The sequence below is a fragment of the Vanessa atalanta genome, chromosome 26, assembly GCF_905147765.1.
Source record: "Vanessa atalanta chromosome 26, ilVanAtal1.2, whole genome shotgun sequence".
Classification (NCBI taxonomy): domain Eukaryota; kingdom Metazoa; phylum Arthropoda; class Insecta; order Lepidoptera; family Nymphalidae; genus Vanessa; species Vanessa atalanta.
This window is the reverse complement of record NC_061896.1, coordinates 6,840,137-6,859,671: the sequence shown is the minus strand read 5'-3', so window position 1 is coordinate 6,859,671 and position 19,535 is coordinate 6,840,137. Positions and strand designations below refer to the sequence as shown.

General features: G+C 31.8%; 2 protein-coding genes across 2 annotated transcripts in view; one reads left to right on the top strand and one right to left on the bottom strand.

The window, feature by feature from the left end:
* LOC125074040 (GTP cyclohydrolase 1) overlaps window positions 1–6,586 on the bottom strand; it is a 40,845-nt gene extending 34,259 nt beyond the window's left edge. The window contains exon 1 of the mRNA XM_047685224.1: window positions 6,270–6,586. Coding sequence (XP_047541180.1) covers window positions 6,270–6,348 — 79 coding nt within the window. The 5' untranslated portion in view covers window positions 6,349–6,586. The remainder of the gene's footprint in view (window positions 1–6,269) is intronic.
* A 3,341-nt stretch (window positions 6,587–9,927) lies between these two features.
* On the top strand, window positions 9,928–10,578 carry LOC125073888. The gene has a single exon (XM_047684970.1). The coding sequence runs from the start codon at window positions 9,928–9,930 to the stop codon at window positions 10,576–10,578; it is 651 nt and encodes a 216-aa protein (XP_047540926.1).
* Window positions 10,579–19,535: the final 8,957 nt, after the last annotated feature.

Sequence of the window (19,535 nt, the reverse complement as noted above, 5' to 3'; positions counted from 1 at the left end):
TAGTTAATTTAACATATCAATGGTAATGTTTGTAATCATATATTTTCTGTTTCATCTTTTGGGTACTCTTCAATAACTCGCTCTCTGACTGATAAAACTAGTCCGAATTTAAGTTTGACTTTATTTACTTCCAATAAATATTTTGATACCATTTTGCGTAAATCAATTCGAAATTTAAATAATAATATTTTATTACGATGCGGGTTGGTAGATCACGTGGCAGAATATTGTCCGACACACGCAGGTTTCCTTCGATAGACGAGGTGAATTGTCGTAGACACAATTTATTATTAAATTGAAATTTATTCGATACGATTGTATGTAGGACACATATTTTTATCATACATATAATTTAATTTAATTTTTAATTACATTTTATACATTAACATATAATTTAATTAATTTTGTTTTCTTTTATTATCAGTAGCATGTGAAAAAAACAAAAATTAAAAATCGGCGTACAAAAGAAATTGATAATGATTTTAATAACGTTTAGCAAAGGCTGTGATAATACAAACTGTTCTGAATGATTACAAGACTATCAATTTAAAAGGTCAAAGGCCTGATCGTTAGCTGATCGCGATATTTTACTGTTTGTACTTGATTTTGTAACCTTATCATATTTTTATTATCGGTATTACATAATTTTATTAACTTTGTACGATATATATTTTTATTGGTATAAAAGTTTTATACTTATTGAAAAAAATCAATTGATCGATTTAAAATATCATAGCATAGCATAATCATACATATTTATCTTCATAATAAAAACTACCACAAAGTAAAAGAAAATACCGAGACTCGAAAAGAGAAATGGAAGCTCATAGCTCATCTGGTTGTCTTTAATTTTTTGAAAGAAATAGTCCGGAGGCTATCATTTCATTCGCAAGGTGTATTTATGATTCACACAATGCTGTTATTTTTTTGACAACGAAATTATGTATATGTAACGCTTACTCATTAAAATGTACGTTTTTTTTTATAATAATAAATATCTATCATTATACAATCGTTTACCCTGACCCTGATTCTCGCAGGGAACTTAGATCTTTTAATTTTGATTATATGAAAATATATTTTATATTTTATTCTGTTAATATAGCAAAAACCGTCATTACACTTACATCTCCGTCATCATGGAACAGTACGGTACTGGTGATGGGATTATTCATTTTTCGTAAATACTACTAGCATCCATGTCATCGTTTCACGCGATTATGATTTGAACAGTAACTTTTTGTATATATATAAGGGTCTTATGGAAAAAAAACACCATTATAAATTGATATAAATAAATATAATTGACAACTGAAAATAATTATTCATATTGTGTTATTATTTTATATAATTATGTCGTATTACTCAATACAATAATATGTACATGATAAAAAATCGTGAAATTAGTATTCGTTGATTTCGATGCAGGATATATAATTTAATTGTATTTAATTAACATACATTTATAATGTAACTGGAAAATAGTACAGTGCGTACTATGCCGAGTTATCTGCGTATAACGATTCAACAGATCGTAGCGACTTACTTGAATAAAGTATATACATATATAAAAAAACTACTTACTTACTTAACACTTAATCCCTTTTGCCAACAGGTAAAGCTAGAATGAACTAGTTGAAATATATATTACTATAATCAAGACTGTCCCAGAGTAACATCAAGCATGGACGCCCTAGGACATCAGTCAGTCATTACAAGCGCTATTCAATGAAGCCTTGATGTTAATTAGACCATAACGTTCTCTAAGATCTAACTAAGCGGAAATTAGCAAATCATAATCTGTTATATACATTATATTTAATATCAAATGTTTGTTATAATTGCGATTTTTAAGTGTTTTTTTTTATTTTATTACAGTTACATCAACTTGTATTAAATGTTATTCAAGGTGAGTTTTATTGTAATCGGTTTTATTTACTTTGCTTATGTATAAAATAATTATGTTTGAGAATAATAATATGTTTGACCGATGGCCTGTTCATACATGTATGTATGTCGTAACTTGCTTAGTTTCAGCACATCAACGTCTATATAGATCTATTTACGAACGAAGACGCGCCCTACAATAATAAATTGTTCGGCTTGCATTTTTGTGTGAGTTATGCTTGTACTTACAAGATGTCTTAGTGTGCGTGAGAGTAAAGACAGCAAAACAAATATATATAAATTTTTTAATTAATTAATTCGTGTGTAATAGATGTAGAAATTAAGTATATAGATGTCTATATAAGTGAATAGTATAGTGAATAGTGAATCGTAATTAACTTACTTAATCTCCGTAATAAGTTTTTTTTTTAAATTTAATTAGTAAGATTGTAGCATTCTTATAATACCTTTAAAAAATTAAAATAAATGTTTTACAAAATTACTATATTTTTGTAATGCTACTGTTGGACTTGTTGCATTTTAAGGTCGAGCCTTAGTGCGACATTTAGATCGGTTGTCGTAACAAGGTCTTGCTTCTATCAAGTATGGACTTGCAAGCTATATAGTATATAACATACATACGTCTCAACTAATGTTACGTATGAGCATATGTTTGTATGCTTTAAGATCATAACTACTTAACCGATCGTCATGAATTTCTACGTACAAGCGTACCTTAATCCCCCCTCCCCCCTCTACGCACAGGTGAAGCCGAGTTAACTAGATTATAAATGTGAAACTTTGTATGGTGGGATGTTTGTAAGTCAATCACGCAAAAACGTCTAAATGGTTTTCAATTAATCTGAAACTATCCAACATCTGCACCCCCTTCGTGTTGTACATAAGTATTATCAATGATTTTTTTCGTCAACCACACATAGGTCATGGCGACACATATAAAAACTGGTTATCAGTAAATATATTACGTATATACGATTACATAACATAGTAACAAAGTAAACGGATTATATCATTTCATTATTATAAATAATTTTTATTTCCATTTTTGTTACTTATATTATAAACGCGAAAGTAACTCTGCGTGTTACATTTTCTCGTTGGAACTGCTGAAACAATTTAAATGTTTAAGAACATAGTTTTTTATACAAACCCAAGGGTATAATGGGGGTGACTTTTTATGTTCTATAGCTAAACTACAGGCACAAGTGACATAACATTTAAGGTTCCAACTACCGAAGGTTGGTGGCGCATTGGCGAAGTAAGGGATAATAATTCTAACAGCACCAATGTCTATGGGCGGTGGTGACCACTTAACATCAGGTGGCGCATTTGCCAGTCTGCCTACCTATTAAAAAAAAAAACATTTTTAAATTTCGCGCGATTAGTGCCGTATGCTCTAGTTTGCAATTTTGACCACGTGGGATATTTCTTTATATTTAATTTATGATTATTAGGATATCGAAACAAATTTATTATAGAAATAATATTGCCATTAAAAGTACCCTTAAGTTTTACTATTTGTTTTACTTGAATATTAAATGAATAAATTCACCGACCCGCGTTAAAGCAGCTCTATGGAGCAACTATTATTGGGACATAAACATACTATTACTATACCTCCCGATTGGTTTCTCCCTGGTAGCTAATTTCAAGCGAGACTAGACAACTACGCAGGAAATTATTATAGTGTAAACACATGTACACTCACTATTTTCTCACTCTTTAATCAAACAGGATGACAGATCCGATACGATCAGAGAGATTTCAGTACGAGGATGTACAGACTATCAAATTGTTGACTTCGGGGCGCTACTGTGAATTTTACGAAAAAAAAACTGGTGTTTGAATCCAGGATCTCATATCACTAGACCAAGGAGTTTATAATCATTTATATATGCTCCTAACATACGTACCTACATACCTTTTCTGGGTAAGGATGGTAGGATCTTCGACTGTATGTACAAAAAAAAACATCAACAAAGATTATTTAAATTTAAAATATTTTTAGTAGCCGCCATTTTGTCTAATAAAAAAAAATGTCGTATATATACAAATATATTATTACACAGTGAAAAAAAAATGTATTACGCAATTGTTCCTATATATTGAATCATATTATAATTCTCACAGTTTTCAAATAAGACAAAAAATACACTCAATAGTTTGCATTTTTAATTATCGTTTATCAAATAAGTGTAATATTATTATATTTTGATATACAACTAGTTTCCGCTTACGGTTGCGCTCGCGTTTTAGTCGGATATGCGACTGTTAGCGAAAAAAAGGCACCTATCGTTCCAGGACTCCAATCCTACCACGATAGTCAATATTCTAGAACAGAAACGTAAAAGATCCAGTTGCGTTTCGCTTAAAGTTAAATCGAAATATATTCGGGATCGTATCGTTTCCGCTATAAGTCAGTAGAATTGGGCCACGAACTATATAATATCTGTATGTATTCGCTTTTGTTGATTCAATATGTTCCCTATACTGCATCTGCCGTTTGTGTTACAGTCTGATAAAATAGTACAATTCGTCAGGAAATTTTATCTATCTATCTATCCCAGAAACTGGATGAAATATTTAAAATCTATACTAATATTATTCACGAGAAAGTAACTCTTCACGCTTAAACCGCTGAATCAATTAAGATGAACTTTGGTGTGGAGATAATTTGTGTCCCTGGGATAGATATATACTAAAATGTGGGATGACGGTTTGTCTGCTAAAGGCGCAAGTTAGTAATGAATAAACGAATAATACAGGAACGGCAGCGAACAGCGCTATATCGAGCAGTCTATGTTTCCGTTTATCTTTTGTTTTATTTATTTATTTATTTAACCTTCATCCTCGGTCATTTTTAATAATAAAATACATTTAGTGGGTGTTCTAGTATACTTCCCTATTTATGTGCATATACGCTGTACAAAAGTCAGATCAGTTGATGGATTTAAGCAATTGTTTTTAAGTTTTAATTGCATAAGAAGCTGTAGATATCAAATTGTCCCAGATTTATTTGTTAAGAAGTTCTAATATGAGTTCGGAGTTACATCACAGTAACAAACTTCCCAGCCGTGTAGAATTAAGTGAAATACAACAACGTAAACTGTGTTTGTGTGTATTGCACACATACACACACACTTGTGCAACATTTTTTTTTTAATAAGAACGTTGACGAAGGAATGAATCTGAACGAATTGAACGAAAGACTGTCGATTTCGTATCATAAACAGAAGATCAATTATTATTTATGAAAAACTTCAATTAATGACAATATTGTATTTATATTATACGTAGTGTTTATGAATATTTATATAACCTTGAATTCAATAGGTTTTTACGCAAATCAATTGTCATACTTCAATAAAACGATTCCTTAATTGTTTTGTAATGAATCAAGCTATTTTCCGTGACTTTACTCTCACCAATATTTTTGACGTTGTTGCCGAGATCCTATCGAGATCTCAGTTTATCTCTTTGTCTTACATTAATTAATGTTTAGTAGTTTAGTCTGTATGAGGTAACAAGTTATACGGCCTAATAAGTTTAATAAACATAGTAATAATTCTCAATGGTCTGCCAAATAAAGGTGTTAAATTTATTTTTAATTTGACACGTATTCGAAAAAATTACCGTAATTGTTGTGTCAATCAAATCCTGACGGATAAAAAACGCGAATCACACCCCAAGGTCGTTGCAAGGTTACTCAAATTGTTTCTAATACTTTTTTGTGTGAAGGGAAAAAAATATAAATTTTTTTTTTTGTTCTCTACATATCAAAACCTTTTTAGGTCAGTAATGGGATATCTTAGATTTGATCTACACCAAGGAATACACTTTATTCCTAATTTGCTTGAGAAGCTAATTTAATAATCAATTGAATTAAACTTTTTAATATTAGGAAAAAAAAAATTATCTGTTTTTAAAAAAGATTTATTTAAAGAGTGGGAGACACTATATTATACATTTGGAGGTATTGTTTTAAGCTGAATTTCAAACTTATACAATTTTAGAAATAAAAACAAACATAAATATTGCCTTAATTTTAAGTAATGCAGTTCTTCCATATTTGTTTTTTGTATCTGTTATGTCAAAAAAGCTAACAAGATATTTATTTTAAGTTTATTTATTTATAATAAAATTAATATTATTTATTTACGTATCAATATTAATATGAAGATAAACCTTTAAATATTAGTAAATAAATTAAATATATATTTTAATATTTTTAATGTTCAACGCGTAAATAAACAAAAACATTATTTCTTATTTTGCCCAAAATTATAAGTCCGAAAGACAATATATTTTTTTATTTTTCAAAATACAGAACTTAATTTTTTTTAAAAATAAGATAGACTTACTTTTTTCAATTTTCTTCCCATTTTTGGCCACGATCATGGATCCATTTTCTTTGCACTCGTTAGCTACAAGCTCCTTCATTTTCACTGTTTATGTTAAATTCAAAAGTCGAACGCGCGGTTTGTGAGCGTTTCGCGCGCTTTCCAACGTCACTTTGACAGCGCAAATTACAACCGAGTGGCAATGGTTCCGGTAATTGGAGCGGGAAACCTGTTCGCTTATGTTACGGTCAAGGCGATCGCGATAAAAATTAATTGAAAAAATATATACACAATAAGGACAGTATTAAAAGATTACGCGTGATTGTTAGGCTGTAAGTATCGAAACTGTAACAACGCGGTGTTTTAAAAAAAAATATAGTGCCTAGTCTGCGGTCGACAGAAAAATGGCACGTATCAAGATTTTTCGTTTATTTATATAAAGCGCAGGCCGTCTAATTTTTTCTTGTTTAATATTGTGTAATATTATTGTCATATAAAAAAAAAATATATTGAATATTTTTCTATTATGTTATAATAATTGTCACCGTAATTAGAAGATATGTACGTAGGAAAAATTCTTAAAAGTTGCGTCATGTTTTTTTTTTCTAATCATAAAAAAGCGAGTTTATACTTTTTAAATTATCACACCAGTTCAAGGCGTGACATGTTTCTGGAGAAACTATTACTGCTACAATAAAGTAAATACAAATTGTGCGTCTGTTTTTCTTTTTCTTTCGGTTTTAAAGTGTTCGAAATATACCGAAGAATAGTATCAGATTAACAGAGACTTTCAAAGAGGATTATGTAATAAAATCAAAGTCGATTTTATCATCCACTCATCATTTATTAAGCAACACTTTTCAGAGTTTTTGTGTTCCGATTTGAAGGGCGAAGAGTTTCCAAGGTTGATGGCGCATTGGTGGTGTGAGGAATGGTTAATATTTCCTACGATTCCAATGACTATGGACGGCCTTGATCACTTACCAAAATATGTTATGTGCTGATTATATAAATAAAGCACAATTGAATCGAGCATCATCATGGTATGCGGTTAAATGTGGCATTAAATTCTCATTTAGACTAGTTAGTTCTGTGGATATTATAAAAGTATTTAACACTCTTAAAATTAGGAAAACTTACGACCTTCTCCACACACACAAGTGCTTTAGTTACTTACATTGGGATCAGCGTAATGTATGTGATGTTGTCCAATATTTATTTATTTATTTTTTATTCTCCATATATCTCTATAATATTCAAGCTTATTATTTGCAAGAGGAGACTAAACAATAGTCCAGCAGTGGGACTTGAAGCATTAGATTGCTTGGCACAGGTAAGCTTTTTATCAACTTAACCATTATGGCTGTAAAGAAAATATCATTGCTTCATATGTAGCTCGTGGAACTCAATTCTATATTTATACTAATATTATAAATACGAAAGTAACTCTGTCTGTCTGTTGCTCTTTCACGGCCATACCACTGAACCGAATTTGATGAATTTCATATGCAAGCTTGTACCCCATAGCCTACTTTTTATGCCTAGCACCTGACGACCAGCCCCTGAAACACGGGAGAAGCTCCCGACGATTGTATAGAATTCTATAAACGTGATAAAGATCAGTCTGTTCTCAAAGTTGGTGTTCCACAAAGAGTTATTTTGGGACCTTTTCTATTTTTGGTATACATAAATGATAACGTTTTAATTTTTCACAATCGTTAGTCATTACTTTGATATTAACACCTCAGATTAATAATTTTAAATGCCTCAGTTGAATTTTATGAATAATAGTTCCGGATATTATCTGTTAACTGACCCATGCTGACTTCATATGTAAGATTTTTATTATGTTAGCTTTTTAGCGAATGATGTAGTTATAAAATAAACCGACATTCCAATATATTTCTAAATTTTAGCTGAGTTTTAAAGTATAGATTGAAGTAAAATTGTTATCTCACTTAAATTTTGTTTTCTTTAAAATATAAAAAAAATTACGCCTATTATCAATTGTATAACAATTATTTTTATTAGGCATATAAAAATTCTAACACTTAGTTTAAAGGTTATCACTAATAATTTATCGTTTAGCTTTTTTTTTTTAAAGGAAATAAAAAAATGACATTTAGAAAACAAGTTAGATTATAGTATTCTATTATATATATGTAAGTATATATATATATATATATAATATCTCTGAGTATTATTGCACAACATTGTTATTAATTTTGTGATAGTATATTTTGCCCTAATCTAAAATTGTTTAATTTTTAGAAAATTACTTATTATAAATCGTTCACTATCAATTTTATATGTGGCGTCAATTAGATGATACATTTCTCTGTCAGTGTTGCCATTGTAATAATTCTACCGCATGGAATGGTGATGCTCGATTTAATTGTGCTGTTATTTCAATAAATATTATTTAATTACTTTTAAGAAATTTATTCTGATTTTATTATGAAATATTAGCATTATAAAAGTAACAAATACGTATGATTTATTTCTATTGTTATACGTAACCTTTTTTTTTAAATGTGTTATTAAAATAATTATTAAACAAAATACATGTTGTTGATTTTTTAAACTGAAAACACTTTGATCTGGTCTGGTAAATGTGCCACCTGATGGTTTATGGTCACCACCCCATAGACACTGACGCTATACGGAATATTAAAAAGTTCTATTCCGTCATTCAGTCATTCATTCAGTCTTAAAATTGATCAATAATAATACTATGTATTAATATTTGGCGGTAGAATATTTGTATCTACCGAGACAAACTTACACAAAGCACAGTGCATGGGACTTTGGCACAAATTTCATCTAGGCATAATTATATATACCTACTTTGCTTGGAATTATTATCTTCAAGATGTTTATTCTTGTAAAACGATGTAAACGACTCATTTTTATCCAAACTTACTGGTACTCTATATTTTGTCAATAAAAGTATCTGTATTTAATCGCTGATAGGTCAACAAAGATTGAGAATTGTATTTTTTTCACACATACACACAAAAATTTGATCAAAATCGGTCCAGCCGCTTAGGAGTTCAATGAGATACACAAGGACGGAAAAATCATGTTACACGCTTATTTTCTACACCTTATTGAATTTTTTACCCAATTGGGTTGAAACGTTGTACTTGGAATGACTTTGAAAGCACTTGAGTATACATTTTTGACGTGTTATCTTTAAAGTAAAAGGTGGCGCGCGAGCCTTAGTAAATATCAATAAAAAAATTAAAGAGTCCTTGCAACACATGTCGCTTGCAAGCTTGTCTATGTAATGAATATGTTTCCGGTTCCGGTGTTCTAGCAGTGAATACGTTTGTCAGTGCTCTCCGAAACAAATCAAATAAATTCAGTCTAAACGAACCAAAAACATTCGAATTGCGAAATAAACTAATATTAAAGGAAGAAGGATTAAATTAAAAACTCAAAAAAACATCGAAAAACCATCGAAAAAAAAATAAAAATAGGCGTATATATAATAACAATATTATATATCAATAACAAAACTGACAACATAACGAAAGAACTAAGTGCTGTCATATCGAATTGAGATCAATACATACACTTACACTGCAGCCAACGTAACAGGTAACTATTACGTTCCAATTTAAGCATTCAGCAAACGTTTTGTTATTGCAACGAAATAATAACTTTAAAAATTACGATGTCTGAAGAAATGTCAATATCAACGCTCTTTTCTAAAATGAAAATAGAAATGGAAAAACAAGCTAATCTAATAACAGATAAAACAGTTAACGCTATGATGACCATGGATGATAAAATTAAACCCGTAATGGAAGAAAACCAGAATCTTAAATCAGAAATAAACATTCTAAATAAAAAAATAAATACTCTAGAGAATGTAATCAAGAAGAACAACATCGTAATACACGGATTCGAAGAAAACGAAACTAGTTATAATCAACTATTTAAAAATATTACTTACTTACTTCAACAGTTGGATGTAAATATCGACGATAACGACATAAGCAAATTGTATAGAATTGGAAAACTGACATCAGAGAAAACGAGACCGATAATAATCACTCTCGCGACGTACAACAAAAAGATGGAAATACTCAAAAATAAAAATAAAATGCCACAACCAAGCTACATCACCGAAGATTTTACCAAAGAAACGTTGCAAAAACGCAAAGAATTACAAAACGAGCTCCGCCTACAGAGGGAGAGGGGAAACTACGTCTACATAAAAAATAACAAAGTTGTTGTAAAACAAAGAGGAAATAAAAAAAAGAAAAGGATCTTCATGTCTGCTTGTAATACCGCAGCATTAACATGCGACTGGCATTACTAAAAAAAATTACTACTAATCCATTTGTATATATGTAATTCAGATCAACCCCTCTGACAGTAGTGAATACATCAAAAATATAATTTCTAGACCTCGGTAACCCAATAATAAATAAAATCACACCATTACGTAAGATATAAACCTCGTCTAGACTTGCTGCCTATAAAGCAAAATATATCAGAAAAAATAACTTACACATACATAAATACAGAGACAAAAAGAAAAAAGAACTAGGAGAGAAACAGTTTCTATATATCTTAACAAAAGAAGCTTAAGAACAGATGAACCTATCAGAATTGGAATATGCATTCGATTGGGATATTAGAAATTGAAGTGAAGTGGGCAGAGAGAAAGAACTCGGATAACATGGAAAATATGAAAGCTTACATGTTGCTAGTTTACTTGTTAAGGATAATATATGCACCTACAAAGATACAACAACACAGAGAAAGAAAAAATAACACCAGAATTTCAAGAAAACCCTCTTTACATTCTGAGAAATTTATGAACAATACTGAAAAATAAAGTCTCGACTACAAACTATTACGAAAATGTATTAGAAAAATGTAGTCTACTCGGAACTGAGGAACTACGAAAACTGTCTAGAAAGTTGTAAAATATCTATTGTGATAAATGTTAATCTAATGACCAAAACCCATATTAAAGATAAATTGGTTAACCAGAAAATTAAATCCAAAAGGAAATAAGCAATAGAAAAAGCAGCACTTGAAAAAAAATTTGGTTCCATAAAGAAGCCACGAAGAACCCAAACTCACTTATGAAGACTAATCTCAACTCCCGCATTGTACCATGTCAAACCGGATGACAAACCAGGACTCTTACTAACGAACAACACAAACTAACAAACGAAATAAGATGGAGATATTCGAAAATGAAACTATCAAGCGTGAGAAGTAAGATTGAAGTTACAGATGCCACAGACGCGATGGAAAAAATTAAATGGAACTTAGAAGGAACACGATAAGAAATATGAGAAATAAATGATTAAGACGTTATGACCTTTGTGATAGAAAATTGAAGAAAGAACGCCAAATAAGAAGATCGGAAGATAAAATCATATCATAAGAATTTTCTGGAACATCATGGAACAACAGAAGATTTTGGCAAACTTTAGAAGAGGTCTATGTCAAAGGGCAGATTGCTTAAGGTTACCAAAGTCCATTGAAATTAATGTTATACAGATGTAAAAATTACGAAATGAGTATTAATTATTTTAAATTGTATTGTGTGTTATGGTCATTATTAGGTATGTGTAACCTAGAAATGTAAGCTTCTGATGTCTATACAAAGACGTAAAATAATTATAGTATACTATATAAGAATAACATTCGATGTAATTTATAAGATATATATATTAGAAATGAACGGAACGAAAACAAACAATTTAAGGCAAACGGTACGGAACAAAAAAGACTGGAAAATGATATATAATGTAGTAGCAGAAAAGATTATTATATATTTCTTTTTAAGAAGAGATATATATGTATTTATTTATTTTAATAATAAATATTATGCAATCTGTCTTTTATAAAAAAGTTGAACAAAACATTTATTACATAAAAAAAAATTCTTATGTATGATTGTATTGTACACCATCCGTGCTCCGCGATTCTTCTCGCTGTTAATTTCATTTTGAACATTAAATATGTAGTTTTTGCACGTGGCGTACAGTTGACAGATTGGTTTTTTGTATGACTATTGGTCTGTTCCGTTGGAATCGTAGGTTAAAGTTATATAGCCTTTTTATGATATATCTAGACGATAAGTGGTCATCGCCCGTATACACTGGCGCCGTAAGAAAATTTAATCATTCTTTATAAGTCCAATGTTAAGTGCTGCTTAGCGGTAGAATATATTATGTTATGGATTAAAATACTCACTGATTGATCGATTACAAGGTAAGGCAGAAATACATGTGTATTTTATCGTCCAAAAAGGTTTGAATACTATTCAGTTTGTTCTAGCTCGATACTAGATGGCGCGACAGGGCAGAACTTCTGCAACGTTTAACCGATCCCCTTTTAATTACAATTGGTATACATATAGACTATTTAATATTAATTTATACAAATTTGAGATGTTATTTATTTTATATAAATAAAAAAAGTATATTAGAAAAATACGATAAGTGGTCACCATCCACAATGCGCCACCAACATTGGAAACTAAGATGGTGTGTCCTTTGTGCCTGTTTACATTGGCTCACTCACTGAAAACGGTACGCAATACTTAGCATTGTTGTAGAATACGTCATGAGTGATTGGTTACCTACACGCTTGGATTTCTTGACTACGTATATTCGGAATCTAGGATTGTTTAGACTTAACAAATTGCGATGGGTTCCGGACTTGCCGTAGATATAAGGTGTTGTATTATAAGAATTATGTGTTTTAATAATAGTATAATTTGCAATCATCAAATGAAGCCTCGGTTTAATTAATCGTCGAATTTTAAGTCACTATCTAAATGTTAGATCTACTTGTTAAAATAATGTTTCGTAACAAATGAACGGCTACTTGTAATTTTTCAATACTTTTTCTGATTATATGTGTGAAACATTTGAAAAATCTTTAATTTATTCGTTCACCTATTGACCATGTTTCTTATTTTGAGTACCAAGTGCTGAAATTATCTAGTATTTTGAAAAAGTAAATCTTAACGGATAATTACGACTTTAAACTAAGACTTTTTACCATTGAATACTAAGCTAAGCGTTTCAGTCAGGATCTCTTATCAACATCATCGCAAGCTCCTGCTAGATATAGACCTTCCCAAAGGTGCGCCAAAGCTTCCAATTCTCCACTTTTCTCATATAGTCAGGTCCAGCTTATTTTTTCAGCTCATTGCCCAACTGCCTGAATTATCTCTAGGACTCTATATTATGAGTGCGAGTTACTTTGGAAGTAACCCATCAGGACTGGTGTAAACCATCTAACCATATTACTAATATATCATCCTATATAATGCGTTGAAGCATGAGACAAACAAACAAAAATACCCCCCTTTTATTGTATATTATAATAATTAGATGATAAAAGTGTTATGTAAGGTGCTTCAAGTTTATCATTTGCCGAATTGTTATCAAAAAGTGTTTTTGTGTCCACGATAATAACAATATACCAAACGTCAACACGTGATTTATGTAAACGAATATCGACCATAGTACATAGTTTTTACTCGGTGGTAGGGTTTTGTACATGCCCGTCTGGGTAGGTAGCACCCTATTCTACCATCAAGCAGCAAATACTTAGTCTTGTTGTATTCGTTTCTTAAGGATACGTCGTGTTGGCGATGTTCGGTACGGTTTATGTTTTTTAATTGCCCATGGCAAATAAGCCACCACATATTTGAGTGGTCTTCAATGCCCATAGACATTGGTGCTATGAAAATATTAACCATTCCTTACACACACAACAAGTATTTGGCGCTAGAATACCAGACAAGTCACCCAGACAAAGTCCTACTATCAAGGCAAACGTGCCGTTTTGAATGGCGGCCAAATTTTGACACATTTTAGTACTAATTAAAGCAAACATTTTGATGTTGGACATTAAGTTGAATAAAAGTTTAAAAGTGTTTTGTTATAAATGAAGATATTATTAGTCAAGGACTGTTTGTATTGTATAATATAGCAGAGCATATTGCATGCAATATATATATTTTTTATGATATCGGTAGGCGGAAGAGCACATGGGCCACCTGATGGTAAGTGGTCACCACCGCCCATAGACAATGGCGTTGTCAGAAATATTAATCATTCCTTACATCACCAATGCGCCACCAACTTTGGGAACTAAGATGTTACGTCCCTTGTGTCTGTAGTTACACTGGCTCACTCACCCTTCAAACTGGAACACAACAGTACTGAGTACTGCTGTTTGGCGGTAGAATATCTGATGAGTGGATAGTACCTACCCAGACGGGTTTGGACAAAGTCCTACCTAGACTCTGTTGTTGGAATATATTAAAAGTATGTTAGTATAGATAAATAAACCCTGCATGAATATCAACCACTAATAACAAATGTAGTCAATATTTTTTATTAAATTATAGGTTATCACAACGCAATGTCGTTTAAAACAGTTAAAAATTAATAAATGTCAAATTAATCACTTCCGTGCTACTAATATTTGGACAATACACGAATTTCCCTATCAAAAATTTTCGAATCGAGTTGACACTTTAAAAAACCCCAGTCATATAGCGAAGGACTTTTCAAATTTCCAAGAATAATCTCTGATTGTTAAGATTGTGAGGAAAACCGCAATCACAATTGTATTTAAAAGGTAAAGTGCAATTTTCTTTGTGAAAAAAAAAAATATTCAGGTCGACGGAATTGAGGTCTATGCCGTGTGCTTCTCAGAAGCAATAATCTAAATACTAATATTATAAATGCGAAAGTATCTGTCTGTCTATCTGTTGCTCTTTCTTATCTAAATCACTGAATAGAATTTGATGACATTTGTTACGCAGCTGGTACCCCAAAGAACATAGGCTTTTTTATTCCTAAAGCCTGACTAACCAAAAACTAATTAATAAATAAAAATCTTCTTAAAAAAATATTTTTGGATGCATTCAAATAACATGGCACACTAAACAAGGAAGCCTCAAGCAGACTCAGTATCGTACTATATAGAAATTATATTATAGCCTATTCTAACTACAAGAAGTGTATAGACAAATAACTTTATAAATTTGACCTTGACTTGATATGACATTATTGATCGAGACTTAACATAAACTGTGGTATTCATTATGGTTACGTGATAAGGACCGTGTGAAGTGGATCTTAGTTGTTAAGTGAAATAGTGTGTATTAGTAAAGAACTGTTTTTGGTATATAATATCGACGATCTATTAGCGAATTACATGGAAAGGTAAATGTTATGTATCTTTATATGACGACCTCCGTGGTCGACATATAATATAGACGTGGTAGTGTGTACACCGGTTTTCATGGGTACGCCGCTCCGAGTCGATGTAGAAAAAGTTCATTCGTTTTCTATGTTGTCTTCGGTCTGGGTGTTTGTGGTACCGTCGTTACTTCTGATTTTCCATAACACAAGTGCTTTAGCTACTTTCATTGGGATCAGAGTAATGTATTTGATGCTGTCCAATATTTATTTATTTATATTTAAAACTTTTTTGATTAAAACAAGCTTATGTCTTATGCCTATACTATTTATAAAATCACACACACATTTAAAAATCAGGATATATGTCTTTTAATATAACTTGATAAGTTTTACCGTCTCATAAGTCTAGGGTTTTTGTCAAGGACTTCTCGGTAGAAGCCCGGACTTAGGAAGCATTGTTACGCTTCCGTTCCTCAGCAAGTAGGTTAAGCTGTTTGTTCTGCTTATCTGACTCGGGTTATATTTCTACCATCAGGCAGAGAGTGGACCTGTGTTTTGATTTGCTTCTTTTATTCACATGTGCTATAATGTCTCATACTTAGATTGATAATCTTTTAGAACGGTCGTTTTTGAAGAAATTTTGCTGACCGTCAGATACTTAACATTCTTTCTACAATTTTTTTTCGGTACAGTAAACTTGTCGATCTTTTCTCCATTTTTCGTAAACAATAGTATTTTTGTATTGCATACATATATTAAACAAGCTACCCGTCCCGGCTTTACACGGAAACAGTAAGGGTTTATATACAAACATTAGATTAAGAACGAATACAAGAAGAACTTTTATTTGCCGGCTGGGAAAGATAGGAAATATATAGCTAGGAAAGAAAAGAGGAACTCGTCTTTTATGTACTGTAATTTACTCTTATTATGATATATGAATATATATGAATCACTCTTTTTTGATAAAAATCCGATGCTCAGCTTAAAAATCTAGAAGCGACTTTGGTTCACTATGTAGAGAATAAAAACCTCTAATACAAACATCTAGTAAAAACAACTCATTTCAGGGCAGTAGACGAGTAAAGATTAGTTTCTGGTAAATGGTAATTTCCGTCCATACCAACTGGTAACGTCAAGCATACGCCAGTTCTAGTATCAATACGCAAAAACCAAACGAACTAAGATATCACGACCCGTAATTACGCTGGGTTAATCACCCTTGAAATTGGAACACTGCATCAAATAAATATTCCTTCAAACCGGAACTTAAATAGAAAGCATGACAGTCTGGCATGGTAACCCTGTCCTTAACAGATAATAAGAGAATATAACAAGCGAGATATATATTTGTTATAACTTAGACATTACCATAATATTATTTAATTTTACGTGACCTTTAAAACGGGTTACATTGACAAGATCAGACATTTTACATTACATAATAACTGACCGTGAAAACTAAACAATGTACAAAAAGTGATTGTCAATTTCATTGTGATTATGTCGGTCAAGCGTGAGTTGTGTTTCGTGATAATATTCAATAGTCGATTATTATATAATAATCTTGACCTTGAATAAATATACAGCTTTTGATTCTTCGTTAAGTGCTGGGTGTTTAGTTTTTTTATTGGAATCGATTTTTAAAAAAGTATTTGAAAACTCTTTGGTAAGGTTATTTGTGATGATAGACACTGGCATAATAATAATTCTAAATCATTAACTTTATCCTCAGGTCTAATCAGGTCAGGAGTTGGAATACGGGATGTGTGTTTCAACTTTCACCTGGGTGTATTTAGGATTGTAGGTTCCTTACCACCATACAGATGAACAAACAGACACTGATGTAACAACAAATTTACCGTGATGTTCGGAACTCATTATTAAAAAAGTTATGACACCATACCATTGATATGTTACTATGATATGTTTACTTTCACAGATCAAGAGTTGCTTAATAATAAATATATGAAAAATGAGAATATAGGATTTGAATACCACATCGGCCTCATTCCCATTAAGAATGTTTTTTTTTTATTTGTTAGGTGGCAAACGAGCGGTAGGCTCACCTGATGGAAAGTGACTATCACCGATTAATAAATAAATTATTAATTATTATTAAATGTCAATGTTGTCAAATGGAACGATGGCATAGATGGATGGATTTCTTCGAGCTAGCTGATTGCTATTCCGTTGGAAGATTGACCAGGTCTTGTAGAGAGGTTGCACGGTATCACTGTCACCGCTCTGAACGGGTCTGTTCTGCGGATTTCTTCGAGCTAGCTGATTGCTATTCCGTTGGAAGATTGACCAGGTCTTGTAGAGAGGTTGCACGGTATCACTGTCACCGCTCTGAACGGGTCTGTTCTGCGGAGACTGTTGTGGGTCATAGCGGTGACGGCGATACGTGTTATAGTAAGTTTTCCTCGACTTTTCTCGCGAGCGGTCAGCCCTGCTATCTCTATTCGAGCACCTTAATAGGCAACTCCGCGATAAATGCCTAATTTTGATATGCGCAATTTTTCGATTTGTCTTCTAAGCAGAAGAAGGGTCGGTAAGCTTTCCCCGGAGGTTTTTCCGAAACGATACGACTTGGGAATCTTAAAAAAAAGAGCGCATTCCTTCCTAAAAGGCCTTCAACGCACCTGCAACCCGCCTGGTGTTGCAGATGTCCATGGGCGGTGGGAATCACTTTCCATCAGGTGAGCCTGCTGCTCGTTTGCCCCCTTTAACATAAAAAAAGAAAGCCAGTCTGGTTACAGGAGATTACATACATATTGAATCTCTTAATAATTTTCACATTGAGAATATACTTATAGTGTAGGAGGATATGACCTTAATTCGCACATAGATTATTTTCCAATCATAACAACAAAGTAATCCATATTTTTATTATACTTTAAATTCGAACAAATCTGATAGATAAAAATGGTACTGTAGATCCATCGCATTCTCAGTCGACTCGTATATGTCATGAAAATAGAATGTATTTTATATTTATTTTGAAGGTTAATTCGAACAAGATTTCTTGACCTTTTATTTATAGATATAATAAAATAACAGGGCCGTTTTTGGAATTAAATATTTTCTCCGTAAATACCATTTACGAAGAGATTATCATGCATTATTAATTGGTTTGGTTAGTCTGATATGAAAATAGGTAGACAGCCTGGCCAATGGGTTTCCTGATGATAACTCACCACCGCTAATAAAGAATTAGTAAAATTATCATAAGCAATTAATGACCGTTATAGTTTTAATTTCATAGTTATATCTGTAAAAACATACCCGCTACCCCATATAATACAATACCTTTTCATTTAATTCACTAATCCAAACGGAGCTGGGTTAGCAACTAGTCTTAGTATAAACATAGGAAACTTAGACACTAGGACAATAATATTAATTGTTTATAAATGATAGTAAATATTGGACAACATCACATACATTACTCTGATCCCAATGTAAGTAGCTAAAGCATTCGTGTTATGGAAAATCAGAAGTAGTGACGGTACCACATACACCCAGACCCAAGACAACATAGAATAGCAGGTGTATACACTACTCGACCACGGAGGTCGTCATGCTTAGATTATATGGTTTATATAGCTATATAAATGTTTAGAGTCGTTTTGAACAAACCGCAGAAAATTGTATAGTTCAAATACAAACATAAAGGATATATATAAAAATGCACTTAGTGGTTGGAGTTTTATTATCTATTGGTGCATTGTATATATGTAAATTAAAATGTATATATGGTCAAATACGAGACAATGAGAAGATAAACGATCCGTAATGGACCGTTGTATAATTCCGTCGGCAGATTTTATGAATAAACGCTTTCGTCAGTCTGAATCTGATAGAACGCTTCTCTATTTTATTTATACGTTACTAACGAACACTGGATCATTCACTCTTCAAATCATTCAGCAATACAGAGTATTAACATTTGGCAATGAAATGATTCGTAAGGCATAGACACACATACATAGCATCCATAAACATTATTGCCAATGGGCCAACAAGTACGACTTTGTAGACGTTGTCGTGTTATTGGCGAGTAGATTATTTCGCCAATGTC